The sequence below is a fragment of the Chlorocebus sabaeus genome, chromosome 11 (assembly GCF_047675955.1).
Source record: "Chlorocebus sabaeus isolate Y175 chromosome 11, mChlSab1.0.hap1, whole genome shotgun sequence".
Classification (NCBI taxonomy): domain Eukaryota; kingdom Metazoa; phylum Chordata; class Mammalia; order Primates; family Cercopithecidae; genus Chlorocebus; species Chlorocebus sabaeus.
In genome coordinates, this window is record NC_132914.1 from 91,489,039 (window position 1) to 91,505,917 (window position 16,879).

General features: G+C 48.1%; 1 protein-coding gene across 1 annotated transcript in view; it reads left to right on the top strand.

Moving 5' to 3' along the window:
- Positions 1–1,021: 1,021 nt before the first annotated feature.
- Positions 1,022–16,879, top strand: part of PLXNC1 (plexin C1) — a 159,145-nt gene continuing 143,287 nt past the window's right edge. Inside the window, exon 1 of the mRNA XM_037996696.2 lies at positions 1,022–2,482. Coding sequence (XP_037852624.2) covers positions 1,421–2,482 — 1,062 coding nt within the window. The 5' untranslated portion in view covers positions 1,022–1,420. The remainder of the gene's footprint in view (positions 2,483–16,879) is intronic.

Below are 16,879 nucleotides of genomic sequence, written 5' to 3' on the forward strand. Positions count from 1 at the left end.
ACAAAGAATGATCTCTGGAGGATTATGGTAATGGCCACAGGTGGCACTTAACTAGAGCAAGGTATGTAAGAGGCGCTGGGGCTACATATGGATTCGAATCTCGGCTCTGATATCTACCAGAAGTAGAATGCCAGCACGTTCTATAGCCTTTCCATAATCATTCTCCTGGACTACTAAGTAGGGATGACAATAACAGTCACTAATTAATAGAGCTGTTATGAGAATTATGAGTCTTAACCCATGTGGTGAATTTACAAGCGCACCTGGCACGTAGTAAGTGCTCAGTAAATGTTAGCCCCGCTCATTAGGTTAGATGGTGAGCAGAACTTTCCAAGTGCTAGGCTTGAGAGCCTGGGACTCTGTTGCCAAGGGAGATTAGAGAACCTTTGCAAATATGGGCGCTCCGGCCCTGGGGATTGTCCAGAACGAGAGTGTGGCGCCTGCCTTTCTGCCACCTCACTCATCCGACCCGGGGAAACCCACACCCTGTCACAGGGGCGCCTTGGTCCCCGGAGTCTCCGGCTCGGCCACGTATCCCGCGTTCCTCCCCAGGGCCTCCCTCTCGCCTCTCCACACCTGTCAGCCGCCCTCGCTGCAGCCCTGTGACCCGAGCCCGGGGCCTCCACTGCAACCCCTTCGCACCCTGGATCCTCGCTCCGCGCGCCTGGCGTATCCCCGACCCGGCTGCTGTCGTAAACAAAACCGGGCGTTGGAGCAGCCCCGCGGGCGGACGGGCGCGGGAGCCCGCTCCGTGCGCCGTTAGCGCGCCCCGGGAGCCCCAGGCGAGCCAAGGGGGCGATGGTGGCAGCCGCGGCGGCCGTGGCGGGCGGCTGAGCTTTGTTATGAATAGATGAAAGAGGCCACCTACACAGTAACCCAAATTACGAGACCTCCCTCCTCCCTATCTCACCGAATCAAGAGGGGAGGGGAGATGGGCGTGGAGGGAGGGCGGGCGGGCGGGCAGGAGGCGGAGGGCGGAGGAGGAAGAGGATGAGGAAGGGGGCCAGTTGCATCCCACTTTCACAATGGGAAAGTGAAACGCACAAGCGCACCCAACCTCTCCAGCCCTCCCCGCCCGCCTCGCTCCTCTCCGCCCGTCCCCTCCCTTCCCCTCCGCGCCTCCCCGCGAGCGCCAGCGCTGCACACAGGAACTCTCCGGCGAAGGAGGGCGAGGAGGAAACGGTGCCGGAGCGCGCAGGGCTTGCTGCCGCCGCCGCCGCTGCACAGGCTGCCGGAGCGAGCCCGCCGCGCGCCGCCCTCCCCGCTCTCCTTCCCGGGTGAGCTGCGGGGATGGGGCGGCCGCGGGAGCCCGAGCGCGCGCAGGAACCGCCGCCGCCGCCGCCGCCCGCGTCTCCGTTGCCGCGCGCCTGAGCCGCCGTCGCCGCCGCGCGCCCTGCCCGGGGGCGGCCCCCCCAGCCCCATGGAGGTCTCCCGGAGGAAGGCGCCGCCGCGCCCCCCGCGCCCCGCAGCGCCGCTGCCCCTGCTCGCCTATCTGCTGGCACTGGCGACTCCCGGCCGGGGCGCGGACGAGCCCGTGTGGCGGTCAGAGCAAGCCATCGGAGCCATCGCAGCGAGCCGGGAGGACGGCGTGTTCGTGGCGAGCGGCAGCTGCCTGGACCAGCTGGACTACAGCCTGGAGCACAGCCTCTCGCGCCTGTACCGGGACCAAGCGGGCAACTGCACGGAGCCGGTCTCGCTGGCGCCCCCCGCGCGGCCCCGGCCCGGGAGCAGCTTCAGCAAGCTGCTGCTGCCCTACCGCGAGGGGGCGGCCGGCCTCGGGGGGCTGCTGCTCACCGGCTGGACCTTCGACCGGGGCGCCTGCGAGGTGCGGCCCCTGGGCAACCTGAGCCGCAGCTCCCTGCGCAACGGCACCGAGGTGGTGTCGTGCCACCCGCAAGGCTCGACGGCCGGCGTGGTGTACCGCGCGGGCCAGAACAACCGCTGGTACCTGGCGGTGGCCGCCACCTACGTGCTGCCTGAGCCAGAGACGGCGAGCCGCTGCAACCCCGCGGCATCCGATCACGACACCGCCATCGCGCTCAAGGACACGGAGGGGCGCAGCCTGGCCACGCAGGAGCTGGGCCGCCTCAAGCTGTGCGAGGGCGCGGGCAGCCTGCACTTCGTAGACGCCTTTCTCTGGAACGGCAGCATCTACTTCCCCTACTACCCCTACAACTACACGAGCGGCGCTGCCACCGGCTGGCCCAGCATGGCGCGCATCGCGCAGAGCACCGAGGTGCTGTTCCAGGGCCAGGCGTCCCTCGACTGCGGCCACGGCCACCCCGACGGCCGCCGCCTGCTCCTCTCCTCCAGCCTAGTGGAGGCCCTGGACGTCTGGGCGGGAGTGTTCAGCGCGGCCGCGGGAGAGGGCCAGGAGCGGCGCTCCCCCACCACCACGGCGCTCTGCCTCTTCAGGATGAGTGAGATCCAGGCGCGCGCCAAGAGGGTCAGCTGGGACTTCAAGACGGCCGAGAGCCACTGCGTAAGTCCTGCCCCCGGGGCGCCGCGGGGAGTGCTGCTGCCGGGGAGCAGCCGCCGCCGCCGAGGCAGAACGAGCTGGGGGCGAGCGGCTGGGCGGGGGTAGATCCGGTTGACATTTACCAAGTCTCAGGTTCACACCGCGGGCGGCCGTCCGAAGGCTCCTCTCGGACGGTCCCCGAGACCTGGAGCACGGCCTGAGGTCCCCAAAAGGAGAGCGTAAAAAGGGGGGCGGGGAGGGTTGGAGTTAGACTCAAAACTCTAGTGGCTGCATCCCAGTGCCATCCTTCCCTATCCAAACGGGGACGCTTGTTTGGGGCTGAGTCTCCTCGCGCAGCCCCTCTTTCCCATTCGCTTCTCCAGACTTCTCTGTGCCCCTTCTGTGTAGTCCCAGCGGGCGTGTGGGTCTGACCCTCTTGGTCAACAGTTAACAAACACAGTGCTCTCGGCAGAGAAGCCATTGAACCTAAAGGGCTCCCTGCCACACCCCAGCCTTTGTGGCCCCCTGTCTCCGCCCCCCACCGGCAACGCAAGTGCTGTGGTCTGAAGAGTTACTAGCCCGCTCAGCGTGGAGAAATGCCAGCCTGCAAAGAGGCTCGCGCTGGAACCGAACCCCCGGCGTGACCCGGTGCGAGGGGGCGGGGCCGTGGCTCTGCTAAGGGTGCGCTGTGGTCGCCAGCCGCTGGGAGAGGCTGGGCGGGAGGTGGCCTTGTGGTAAAAGCCTCATCCTAGAGGGGAGCGCAAGGGAGAGTGTTGGGGGTACTACACACAGTTTCTGGGCTCCAGATTGCGAGACTAGATGGCGGAACTCAGAGTCACCACCCTTGGGCTGAACCAGGCAAGCGACACAGGTTTCCCCTAGGCTCCCAGGGCAGCCACAGCTTTCATCTTGAGATTGGCATTTCTTTGACTGGAAAATAAAGAGGCAGTTCAAGAGGGTCCAGTTGATGGGGATTATGGGGCCATTGTGCACTTCTCCGGAGGCCGTTTCCCTTCCAAGGCGGCTGGCACATCAACTCCACATATGGCTCCTGAGAGGGGAGCCTGCTGGGAGCCTCCTTTATAACTGGACAAAAAATCAAAGCGCAGAAATTAACGGCTACAGGTGTTGCCATTGTTTTGGTACAAAATGAGTCAGAGAGGAAGGGGAGAAGTCACCGCTTGGAAAATGTGTTGGTACAGGGGTACGTTGGCTCCCAGGTGTATTAATGTGTGTATAGAAAGACAGCTTCCCCCACCCCCTTCTTTCTCTGCAAAGCACATCTTACCAAATATTAGCCCTGTGAACCAGGGAGAAAAAAATCAGGAGGTCTTTTACAAGGCTTCTTAAGACAGTCACTTGCTGCTTCTTTGCCTGTCAAGCTGTGTGCTGGGACACACACATAATGCCTTCATTTTGTTACTGGTATAATTTTAAAAAATATGTAAAAACAGATATTTGCCTCCTAAATGACTTACTGTTGCCGTACACATATAATTTAATATTTGATTCCTGTCTTTATTAGATCTTTATAATCTAATGGTTTAAGTTTGGTGAAATTATCGTTTCCTACTTCTCTGTTGAAAGACTTGAAAGTACCCCCGAAATATTACTTTGTGTCCAGCTTTAGACGCACTTGGTCTCTGGGGTTAATGACAAGCCAGCTCAGAGGCCCACAGCAGGTAATAAGGGTGGAAGTCCAAGCTTGCCATCTGACAGCTGTGTCGATGTGTGGAGCCAAAACATTTCTCTTGACTGCGTCTCTCTACCTATTGGGTCCTGGAAGACTCAGTTCCCTTTCAAACCCAGCCAGCATCTTGAATGCACTCAAAATCCACGTTTTGGCTCAATCAGGTGTTCCTGCTTGTGCCGGGATGGGGAGGGGCAGTGGCAGAGGAAGTCGTGGAGCTGTTTATCCATCTTTACAGGAGCTTCTGCGAGAGAGCTGCCCTTGGAAATCAAGCAAGGGATAAACACATGCTGCCAAAAATCTGGAACTGGAAAAATAAATAATTAAAATGGGTCCCTCCACAGCATTTCTTGCTGCTGCTATTTATCAAGAACTCCCAGTGTGCTCAGAGTTGTGTGTTCTGAAAGACAGGGTCTCTACCCCCTGAGCTTGTCAGCCAAGTTAAATAATATACTCTGGTTCAAACAATAGCATGTCATGGCTGCACAGGTGAGAGCTTGGAGTTTTGCATTTTTTTTTTTTCATTTAAGTAAATTCCTTGCTGCTAGTATGCATTGAAAAGCCTTAATGGAATTGAATTTCAAGAGGAGTTTGAATGAAAAAAGGTGGTAGTTTTGATGAAAAAGCTGACAATTTTCTAACCTATTAAATAGGTAGAGAAGATACTCAATTCAACAAATATTTGTTTGATGGCTGCTAGTGTAAGCAATGCTCTGTGCAGGGTGCCACTGATTTTGCCACTGAAAGGACAATAGCAGGTTGCAACCTTGTGTAATGGGGTCATGGGATCGGTGTGCCCCTGGCTGTCACTCAGAAGAATGATGTCATTTGATTGCATTTGTTCTGCATTTTATTTTCAGGTCTCGAATGTGATTTTGAAAAGGCATGCTGAATTACAGGTGCCTAAAACAGGAGCAGGACTTGACACACTCTAGAGGGAACCTCAATAGATTCCAACAGCGATTCCTTTAGAGCAGACACAGTAATTTTAACAGTAATCCACAGGCTACAAGGCACAAGCGGCTGGATTCGCTTGCCTTCTTTCTCCCTCTCCTCCTAGCTGCCTCTTATTTTCCATCTTCAATCAACCATAGGTAGAAAAGTGATGGGACTGACTGGGTTGTATTTTCCCACTTCCTGGTTCTCTTACCTCTTATCACTGATCCTCCTCCCCTTCAGCTTCTGCTAAGGAGTAATTTATGAGATGCTTGTGCAGTGAGTGTGTACTCAGCTGTTTACACACTGGACCATTACTTTTCTGCCTTGCCACCAACTTTGAATCCACTTTCACAATTATAGCAGGTTAACTGCAGCTCTCAAATGTGCTAAGGCAACCGATTTCTGTAGACCCACTCTCTAATAATCTTCTGTGATATTTTTACAGCACTTCCACATGTATTATTTCTTTTGAGCCCCGCATCAAGTCTGAGGTTGATTCTATGAGGATCATCTCATTTTCCAAATGAGGAGGCTAAAGATCCATTAAGCAACTTGCTCAAGATAGTGAGATAAGTGCCAGAGCCCTCCACCTTTAATCTAGGTCTTCCAATGTCTACATCTCTACTCTTCCCACCACCCCAGGACTTCTCAAACTTTCCCGTGAAGGTCCCCTAATTAAATCGGCAGCAAACAACCTCCCCTAGGATGTGGGGTTGAGGCTAGAGGGTAACCTCAGAAGGCAGTACATGCCTCTAATCTTGGGTTGTGTTTTAGAACTTCATGTGGTCTCTTTCCTTGTTTTCATTCTTTTTTATAACATACCTGTGCTTGGATTAGTATAAAAATGAATGTTTTTAATTATGCACAAGTTAATTAATTTGACTTCCTCCCTTTCTGAACTCTCACTACACCAATGTGATCCATAGAAAGTGTTTGTGTTCGAGTTTGTGGAGTCTGATTGCTCCAGACTTGTTTGGCCACCATTGTTGGGTTCTGGGGTCATTTGTGGTTTAAACATGGCAGCCACCCCTCTGTAGACACTGAAGGTAGCTGAAGGTTTTCCTATGGTGTTGGTCCACAGGACTCTAGTTCATTCTAGTTTGTTCTCTAGTTCATTCTACCCTTTTGTAGGGGGACATACCCCCCTTCTTCCACACTTACATAATTCTAAAGCCTGACATAATTTAACTGTCATGCAGACAACCACAGAATGCTCACATGCTGTCCAACAGACAGCAACCCAAGGAACATGTGTGGAGAAGTGACATCCCAGTTGCACTTGGTGATGCAGCCTATTGACCTCAAAATCCGCAGTCTTCCTGTGATGTTTATTTATCTTCCAGTTTCTGTTATGATTTTGTCAAGCCATTTTGTAGTCTATAGACTAGATGGTGATTTTACCCTCATATATACATATGATATGCAAAAATGGATTCAAAAAGGACAATTGCAGTGACAGCACCCACTTAGAAAGAGGGGGAAAGCAATCATAGCTACTATCTACTGAATAGTTATTATGGCCAGGTTTTGTGTGAAGCAATTTACATGCCTTATTTTCTGTTGATTCTCATTCACCATATGGGGCAAGGACTGTAGTTACCATGATGATTAGAGATGAGAAAAAGTGAGGCCCAGAGAGCTTCTGTTAGGTTCCATAGCTGGAAAATAGCAGAGGATTTAGAACCTGGGTGGTCCAACTCTAGGACCTGAACTTTTAACCACCTTATATGTCTACATTAAGGAGCCCTATCCTATTACTATTAGTAATCATGATGGTGATGATAGGAAAGACATCCAAAGCACATGGCATTTTCTATGGGTCAAGTAGTGCTTATTCTATACACATTAACTCATGAATCCAGAGAATATTGCTATCAAGGAAATGGGATTCCCCACTTATAAATAAAGAAACAAAGGCACGAAGGGTTACATAATTATTACATGCAATAATGTGTACATGTCCACTGCCATGGACAGTCTGTCACCATGGACATTAGGTCCTGGTGTCAACCCTATCCTGTATGGAGCAAGCTAGGCCCTTACAACTGCTATGCTAAGACCAGCCTTTTGTGGACACAGGCATAGGATACAGCAGAGAATCCTTAGTTGTGAGCTGAGTTTCTAGGTTTGCATTGGTGACCACCTGAAGTTCTGACTCTGGCAGGATTTTAGTTTCTTAACTGTGAATTTGTAGACAGTGTTGGTGTTCTGAGCATGCAGTCCTATACATGATCTCAAAGGGTGTTCTCTGTTGAACCCCCCATACCTAGCATAGAACCCAGTATGTAGTTGGGACTTCAGAAATATTTGTTGAATGAATACATGAAGGATCGTAGAGAATCGTTTTGGAAATGTTTTCAATACTCAGCAGCAAAACTTTCTGGGAGTCTGGTCACCTCACACTCCCTTAACCATTCTCTTTTTCTTAATGCCTGATGTGTTGGGGCCCCTTCCTTCCTTAGTTTTAGGTTACATGGTGTCCTTCACTCCTTCAGCTCTTCCCAGGTACTTCTATTCATTGGAATACCAGGGTTCTGGTGTTGCCGATCAGAATTACTTTTGACCATGGAAACCTAACGTGGTTGGAACTTCTATGGTGTAATTTTTGATTGCCTTTCAACTATGAGAGGAAAGGGCTTTATGCTGTAGGCAGTGGTCCTTAAAGTGTGGACTCTGGTCTAGCAGCGTGCACATCACTTGGGAACTTGCTAGACATGCACACTCTTGGACCCTATACCAGACTTACTAAATCAGAAGCTCTGGAGGTTGAGGTAGGACTGGCAATCTGTATTTTAGAAAGCCCTCAAAGTGATTTGAAGTCATGCTTAAGTTTAAGAACCACTGTTATAAGATAAAACAATTTTCCTTGTATTCCAGCTGAGGCACCTGGGATAGGAACTTGTTGCATTTTTTTTTCCTTGCATTTTACTTAGGGCCATAAAAAGTAACCAACACATTTTACCACTCTGATATTCCTTATTCCCTCCTCACTGATCAAAGGCAATACCTAGAAAGCCCTTTAAAGAGTTGCCATTTGTGGGCTTAGAGTCTGAGTCTCAAAAACCTATAAGCCATAGTTTAATTAACTCCTTCACTCTTGCATGTAACAGTTTATTTGTATTTCACTCCCAGATATGGGGGGATGTCTAGAGTCTTCTGTTGTGCTGTACGCCAGAACCAATTGCACACACCAGACATTCTCTCCAAGGGTCCGTTCTTTACAGCATCAATCCTGATACCAATTTCTATCCTAGTCATGTACAATTGGTTGCATGGAATAAAGATCTACTTGAGTAAGCTCAGCTAAAGGGATGAGGGATACTGTGGACAGAAACACATGGAATTCCATGGTAATCTAGGAATAAAAGCAATACCGTGCAATGGTTGTATGCACAGTCACTGGAACCAGGGCAATTGGGACCAAAGCTACCAGTTACCAGTTGTGGGACTGTAGACAAATGATTCAGCCTTTCTGTGCCTCAGTTTCTTCATCTAGTAGAGATCCTCTTGGTTTCATAGGCTTATTATCTGGATTCACGAGTTAATAAGTATAGAATGAATACTACTTGACTCATAGTAAATGTTATGTCTGTGTTTACTATCATCACCATCATTACTACTAATGCTGTTATGACGGGCTTCTTGATATGCAGTTGGAAGGTGGTTCCACATTCAAGGCAGCTTAAAGGAGCTCAGTCAGCATCAGCAAATGATGGATGCTCCTTCCTTAGTCTCCCTGTCAACATGACTTAGCCTGGCTGCTTTGCACCATCCTCCTACCAAATGACCTCCTCTGCTTCCTCAAATATCTACTCCCTCCCACCTGAGTATGCCTCGGGCCTGCCTTGCTCCCCACTGTCTATCTTTTTTTTTTTTTTTTTTTGAAACACGGTCTCACTCTGTTGCCCAGGCTGGAGTGCAGTGGCATAATCTCGGCTCACTGCAACTACCGCCTCCTGGATTCAAGCGATTCTCCTGCCTCAGCCTCCTGAGTAGCTGGTACCTCAGGCGAGTGCTATCACACCCAGCTAATTGGAGTAAAATCGTTTCTTAAACAATATGGTTCCTAGAGGAGAGACACTAGAAACTTTTTTTTTTTTTTTTAGACAGAGTCTCACCCTGTCACCTAGGCTGGAGTACAGTGGCATGATCATAGCTTATTGCAGCCTCAAACTCTCAGGTTCAAGCAATCCTCCCACCTCAGCTTCCCAAGTAACTGGGACTGCAGGCACACACCACCATGCCAGGCTGATTTATTTTATTTTTGGTAAAGATGAGGTCTTGCTGCGTTGCCCATGCTGGTCTCAATCTCCTGAGCTAAAGTAGTCCTTCCGAAGTGCTAGGATTATAGGCGTAAGCCAGCACACTTGCCTCCCACTGTACATCTTAACAGCCTGTCACCTTCTGCTTTGGCTACTAACTGGCAATGACTTTCTGTATTATGTAGTCCAAGTTGCCAGGAGAGAGAGAGAGTTGAGTCCAATTCATCTTTCACACCAGCTGATGAGCCCGAGGTCAGTGTAGGGATTTGTCACCCTTGGGGCAGGTGCTGGCCCCTGGTCCAATTAGAAGAGGATCAAACATGCAATTGTCCCCAGCAGGTGCTGCAGGTGGATTCCCTTAGAACAGGATGGCAGAAGAGCCACACCAAGACCAACACCTTGACTACAGTAGCATACAATAGTGTCAAATCTGTCTCCCTTAAAGTTTTTGGATGACCACTCCCTTCCCCAAACATGCGTTGGCACACAGATGATGAAGACCGGGAAACCCCAAAGTCGACCTGGGAACAGTGTGTGGCCAGCATGGGTCTAACCTGTTTATCAAAGTGGCCCCATGGCAGTGGTTTCTTATTATGTTTTTTATGAAATGTGCTTATCATTTTTCTTAGTTTTAATTTTCTGTTTTGATGAAATGCTAATTTTTATGTGATCACAAAAGCAAATAGAACTGTGACATTCATTTTTCAGTTTCAGTGGTTGATTTTCATGTTGGTTGGATTGTCTGTTCAATAGCTACACATAGGGCTTTCCTTAGAGAAGTTACTAGGGGGATTTGGTGGCATTTCCATCCCACCACCCTGGTCAATGCTGTTATGCAGGGGTCAGCTAACTCTGTGAAGGGCCCGATCATGAATATTTTCGGCTTTGCAGGCTATGTACAGTCTCCACAACTGCTCAATTCCGCTGCTGTAGTGTGAACACAGCCATGAACAATACGTAAATGAGCAGGCAGGGCTGTGTTCCATTAAAACGTTATGGACACCGAAATGTGAATTCCCTGTAATTTTCACTTGTCATGAATTATTCTTTTTTTGATTATTTTCAACCATTTTAAAATGCAAAAGCTATTCTTAGCTCATGGGCCATTTGAAAAACAGGCAGTAAGCCAGATTTGGCCCACAGGTGGTGGTTTGTTGACTCCTGCTATTATAGAAAGAATGAGAGTAAAACAAACCTTTCCCATACAGTCCAATACTCATGGCAAGAGAGATGTGACCAAAAGCTGCAGTGGAAGTCCCAAAAAGAGGCATCACACTCAGCCTGGGAGGATTCGGGAGGCTTTAGAGAGGTAATGCTTGAGCTATGTCTTGAAGCTGAGTGGAGAAGGCGGAGAAGGGAGTTCTAGAGGGAAGGTACAGCTTGTGCACAAGCAGGAAGTTGAGTAAGCCTGGGAACAAAAGAAGCTCACCCTGGCTGTGGAATGTCCAGAAACGAGTGTGCAGATCCAGATGGTGAAGGGCTTAATGAGATGGGCAAAGGTGGTTGGATTTTATCCTGATGGTTGGTCCTCTAGACTTTCCAAACCTTCCCTTTGAAGTAAATTATCCATCAGAAGCTCCATAGGAGAAAAAGATTAGAAAGTTATCATTAGGCAGGGAACAGTTGGCACATGCCTGTAATCCCAGCAACTTGGGCGGCCAAGGTGGGTGGATCACTTGAGCCCAGGAGTGTTGAGACTAACCTGGACAATGTAGCAAGACCCCATCTCTACAAAAATAAAAATAAAAATCTTAGCCAGATGTAGAGGCACATATTTGTAGTCCAGCTACTTGGGAGGCTGAGACAGGAAGATCGCTTGAGCCCAGGAGTTCAAATCCAGCCTGAACAACATAGCACGACCCTGTTGCTTGAGAAACATTATCATTGACTTGGTTCTCTTTGTAAGACCAATGACCAAGTGCTGGGAACACGGTGGCGTGGGGGGGCGGCGGTGGGGAAGCAGGGGTTGGGAGTTTCCGGAGCCATACAACTTGCCCCACCCCATCCAGGCCTGTCCCTGAGGCATCTCCAAGGAATTTCTAGAACTCTGCTGAGCAGAGTGTGAAAACCATGGCTAAGGCTGATGGAGTAGAACAGCGGGATTATAAACGACACAATCTGAATGTGTTCTAGAAAGATTACTCAGAAGATAAAGTGGCTGCCGTAAGGTTGGAGGCAAAGCACCTTATTAGAAAGACTATCATTTGTTCAAATACTTTCTTGAGCTCCTATTATGTGCCAAGCAGTGTGTGGAGATATTCATATCAATGGTAAATAGGGCAGACAATAAACATTTAGCAAATTAATAGTTACTTTTACATTAAGATGATAGCTAAAATTTACAGCGCACCTACTGTATGTCATGATTCTAAGCACTTTACCAATATTAACTCATTTAATCCTCACTGTAACTTTACAAAATGGGCTGTATTATTACTTCCATTTTAAAGATAAAGAAACGGAGGCACTTCACTAAGCAGGTGATGTAGCAGAGGCATTTGGGGGTGCGGGTGTTGGGGTAAGTTCTCTTTAAGGGGGTCGAATTGATACCAGGAAGATAATAAAGGCCAGTTACGGGTTTCCCGTGCAGAACTGGGAGGAGCACTGCTGGCAGACTGGAGGGCACGTGCAAAGACTCAAAGATGGAACTGGTCTTGGTGGTTGTGGAGAGCAAAATGCTAGTGTGGTTGAGGCTAGGGAGGTAGAGGGGAGAGTACGAGGGGAGGAGGCTGGAGAAGGAAGCAGCAGGCCTAGCCTACAGGCCTCCTTGGCAATGGGAAGGAGATTAGATTTTCTTCTCTGAGCACAGGAGAGCCTTTGAATGGAAGTGAAATGATTGGATTTGAATTCCTAAATAACAGCTGCCCTGTGGGGAATGGATGAGAGATTGGCCACAGTGGAAGAAGGAAAACCTGCAGGAGGCTCTTGCAGTAGTCCAGGCAAGAAATAATGTCACCTTGGCCACGAGCAGTGGTGACAAATATGGAGAGAAACAGATGGATTTTGTTTATTGCAATCATTCAACTGAGGGACGTTGAAGAGCTGAACTGAGGTTGGAGCGGTGGGGATGGAGAGGAGGGATGAAGTGAAATAGGTTTTTAAGACGTGGAGGACCAATTAGAGGACAAGTGTAATTTTTGTTGGTTTTTAGATGCCTTGGGACATCTAGGAAGAGTTTCTAAGTAGGGAGTTGGCAATGAAGTTAGGAGTCAGGGATCCGCTCCATACACCTTACAGTGTGCCAGGCCCTGTGTCTGGCCCCACACATCCCTGTTTGTGCTATACATGCACTGAGGGGAGTGGCCAGGTCTGGCTCATCTTTCTTTCCTAGGCATCTATCAGGCTGGCTAACACATGGTGAGTGAGCCCTCAGTAAGTGTTTCTGGAACTGGAAAGAAGGTACTCTTCATCTGGTGAAGAAGATAGTGATTATAGCATGGTGAGATGAGTGTGTCCAAGAGGAGTTGACACTGGGGCTCTGTTCGGAGGAAGAGTAAAAGCTGGGCAGCGACAGGGAAGGGTATTTCCTTTTGACTCCCTTCCCAATGAGCCAGGATTCCTCGTCATCCCCTATCTTCCCGCAACCTGATTGAGGAAGTGTGTTACCTAACATACCAGCTGTTCCTGATCATCACCCCTTGGTCTTCTCCTGAGGCTCCTTTCTCCATCATTGACCCCTTTTAAAACTTGGATTCCAAGCGCAAAGCCTTGCTTCTCTGAGGCAATAGAGGAGGAAATAGCCTAGAGCAGCTGGGGGCAGTTGGTGTCACCTAGTGTCAGCCCCCTCACTTAGAAATATCTTTCTTCCTAACCCTGCAAGTTCTTGTGTTGTAGACCTCTAATGCAGCCTGTAGACCTCTTGACAGAATAATGTTTTTTAATGCATAAAATAAAAACATTGGATTGCAAAATAGACACAATATATTAATAAAAACATTGGATTGCAAAATAGATGCAATATATTAATATATCGATCTATCAAAATGTTTTTTCAATTTCAGGTGTAGTAATATATCTTAACACATTCAATAGCAAGATCTAGAGGCAGTAACTACCATAATTTCAAAGGAGAGATGCGCATAAATGATACTTTGAGATATCTGCAACAACTATCAAATAATATGAAAATAGCTGATTTATTTTGGTGACAAAGTCACAGGTTCAGTAAATATTGCTGTGGCCTGAATCCATGATTAAAGGAAATGCTAAGTTCTAGTTAGAGCTCCCTAGAATAAAGATTTTTTTTTTTCATCCCAGTTTCATGGATTCCCTGAATTCTGTTCATGAACTGTGGATATCAGTGGAGCCCCACTCTAACCATTCATTTCGGTTATCAAGTGTTTCAGAAACCAATGACATGAAATGCAAAGTGTTGCATTTTATTTCAAAACTCATTTGATTGGTTTATTTTGATAATAGGGAGTTTGTTCCCATCTGTATTTTGCAGATCAAGTACTTGGTCAACAGCAAGTGCTCCATAAATAATAGGTGGATGAGTGGATGGGTGGGTGGATGAGTGGCTGGGTGGGTAGAGAAAACTCAGAAAGGATAAATGACTGTCTAAACACTTACAGCTCATAAGTAATAGAGCTTGAACTTGAAACCACATATTTTTTACTCTAAATCACTTGTTCTTTCTGCTCTTCCATGCTACTATCAGCTACTTTTATTTGAAAGAACACAATGAAAGGGTGTGTTCTTCAAAATATGCTGTTTGAATCATGGGAAAGGATAATCCTATTATTATTTGCTTTGGTCAGAGCACACCTAAAGTACTCTGTTTACTTCTTAGAGGCACATTTTCAGTACACTGAATTTGTTGACTCTTCATGTACTGAGATGGCGAGAGACCCAGAAACTGTCTCTTACAAGCTGTCAATGAGCTATGGATGTGAAATTCAGAGAAGGCCAATTTACATGGTAATGGGAGGTCTGGGGTGGTTTTCTATTGCTCCCCAAGGCAGAACCAAGGCCCAGTATTTACAAGGGACAAGTTTTGGCTCAATTAAAGAACTCAGTAATGATTAGGCCTACTTATCAATGTATCATCGTGACCTGATGAGATATTGACTGAAAGTATTCAAACATTGACCCTGTATTTCTTTATCCCGTCGATAAACATTTATTGACAGCCTACTCCATGTCAGATGCTGAGGTGGATGCTGCATTCAAAGTGTAGAATACAATACTATTGGAGATAGTCGATCTTATAAAGATGGAGTCTACTGGGAGACAGTGAGTTTTTAAAAACAAGAGTTATTAATAAGTATTTTGAAGGAAATAAATGGAGTGCTATGATTCAGAAGAAAAACTGAGGTAGGAACGGGAAGAGCTATGGTTGTGTGTCCGTGAGTAGGTGACATTCAACTTGAAACCTGACAGATTGAAAATAACCAGCCTACAAGGGAGTGAAGGGGGGTGGGGCTAGAAGAAGTAGCAAGTGCAAAGACCCCTAGGCAGACTCTTGTGTCCAAGAGTCTGAAAGAAATCAACTGAACTTGGGGAGCAGAAGCAGAGTGCAGGAGAATAATGGCAAGGAATGGGTGTGAAGACATCATCAGGAACCAGCTCAGGGAGAGCCTGGGGAGGCATATGGATTCAGTTCTCAGCATCATGATGGGAAGCCATTGGAGAATTTTAGTCCAGGGAGTAACAGGACCTGTTTCATATTTGAAAAGATCACTTTGGCTACTGGACAGAGAATAGACTGAAAGTTAAAAGGGAGACACCAAGATACTCTTGCACTAGATCGGGAGGGGAATGAATGGACGCTTGGGCTGAATACAGCCTGTAGAGATGGAGAAGGTGAATTTGAGATTATTGGGAACTTCAACTGAGATTTTTAATGTATTGGATGTGGGGAGTGACAGAAAGAGAAGAGTCGAGGGTGATTAGTGGTGTGGTTGACCATGATGGGGAGCAAGGCCAGAGGGAAGAAAAGTCTAGATAACCATTTGTCAGCAACTCTGAAACCATGTCACAAATTTTAGTGGTTCTTAAAAGGGGAGGATGACATTTACTTAGGGGATGTTCAGAAATATTGGGGAGGGGACTTTCACAGTAGTCAACATAATGGAGGGCACTACTTTGTGGACAGGAGTCAGGAATGCTAAAAGTCCCACATCACACAGGACAGTTCCCATAATGAGGAGCCATCCCATGTGGAATGCCAGTCATTTCCTCCTGGAAAAGCATTGGTGGATTGAGTCTCTTTCAATTCTAAGAAACTAGGGCCGGGCGCGGTAGCTCACGCCTGTAATGCCCACACTTTGAGAAGCCAAAGTGGGCAGATCATGAGGTCAGGAGTTCAAGACCAGTGTGGCCAACATAGTGAAACCCTGTCTCTACTAAAAATACAAAAATTAGCCAGGCGTCGTGGCACCTGACTGTAGCTACTCGGGAGGCTGAGACAGGAGAATTGCTTGAACCCGGGAGTCGGAGGCTGCAGTAAGCCGAGATCGTGCCACTGCACTCCAGACTGGGCGACACAGTGAGACTCTGTCTTAATAAAAAAAAAAAAAAAAAAAGAATCTAGGAAAATGCAGTTTTCACACTCTCTGCCATTCATATCTTTTTTGTGAATTATTTGAGTCAGGTCGTCTTTTTATGAGTGATTAACTGAAATTAGCCATAGGGAGGAGAAGGAGGTTTGGTGGGGGTGGGGAAGGGACATAAAGCAGGAAGAAGGAAGGATGAATCTTGGAGAGTGGGACTTTGGTGGTGGGTCAGCTTGGGTGGCTGGGGACACTGGGGCCCGTGGAGGGAGGGGATAGGGTAGAAGGTGGTGAAATACAAGCTTCACCACCTTGCATGCTTCCCATGGCTGTGCTGCACACCAACCATGCTTGCCTGGTCTAGAGGCTGCCCAGCTGTGTCCCTAAGCATACTTTAAACCTCTCCTTTTGATCATTTGAGTCCCCAGTGTAAATTCTTCCTTCAGACAATCAGAGAGCTGCCATAACTTAGTCAGATCCCGGTCAACACTGTATACACTAGAATGGAGAAAAGCAACCCAAGCTTTCCTGGCTAATAAAATCACTGTCCGACTTGGGCAAATAGTTGTCCTTTCCATCTCCCTAGCTGGATAAAAATAATCTAATTATTTTCAAACACATGATTTCATCTGGACCTCACAACAACACTGAGAGGCAGGGCATGTGGTATTATTGGGTCCATTTTACAGATACAGTCACTGAGGTTCAGGAGACAACTTGCTGGAATCAAGCAGTCTATAAGGCACAGAGCAGGGGCCAGAACTTGGGTGCAGGGCTCCTTCAGAGGTTTCCTAATGGCAAGTGGGCCCCTTGGGGAGTAACAGAAAATGATGAAACTGCTTCAAAACAAATGGATCCCAAATGGAACAGAATATAAAATTAACTGCCCAAAAAAGGCATTGTATCATGTACAAGAAATTGATCGGTACCCAGTTGGTATTTCCTCCCACCTGGTAAGGTAAAATCAACATACAAGAATCCTTTTTAGCACCTTGGGGGTAAAACACTTGATTCTTGCTGGGTGCCCAGCGCTGGA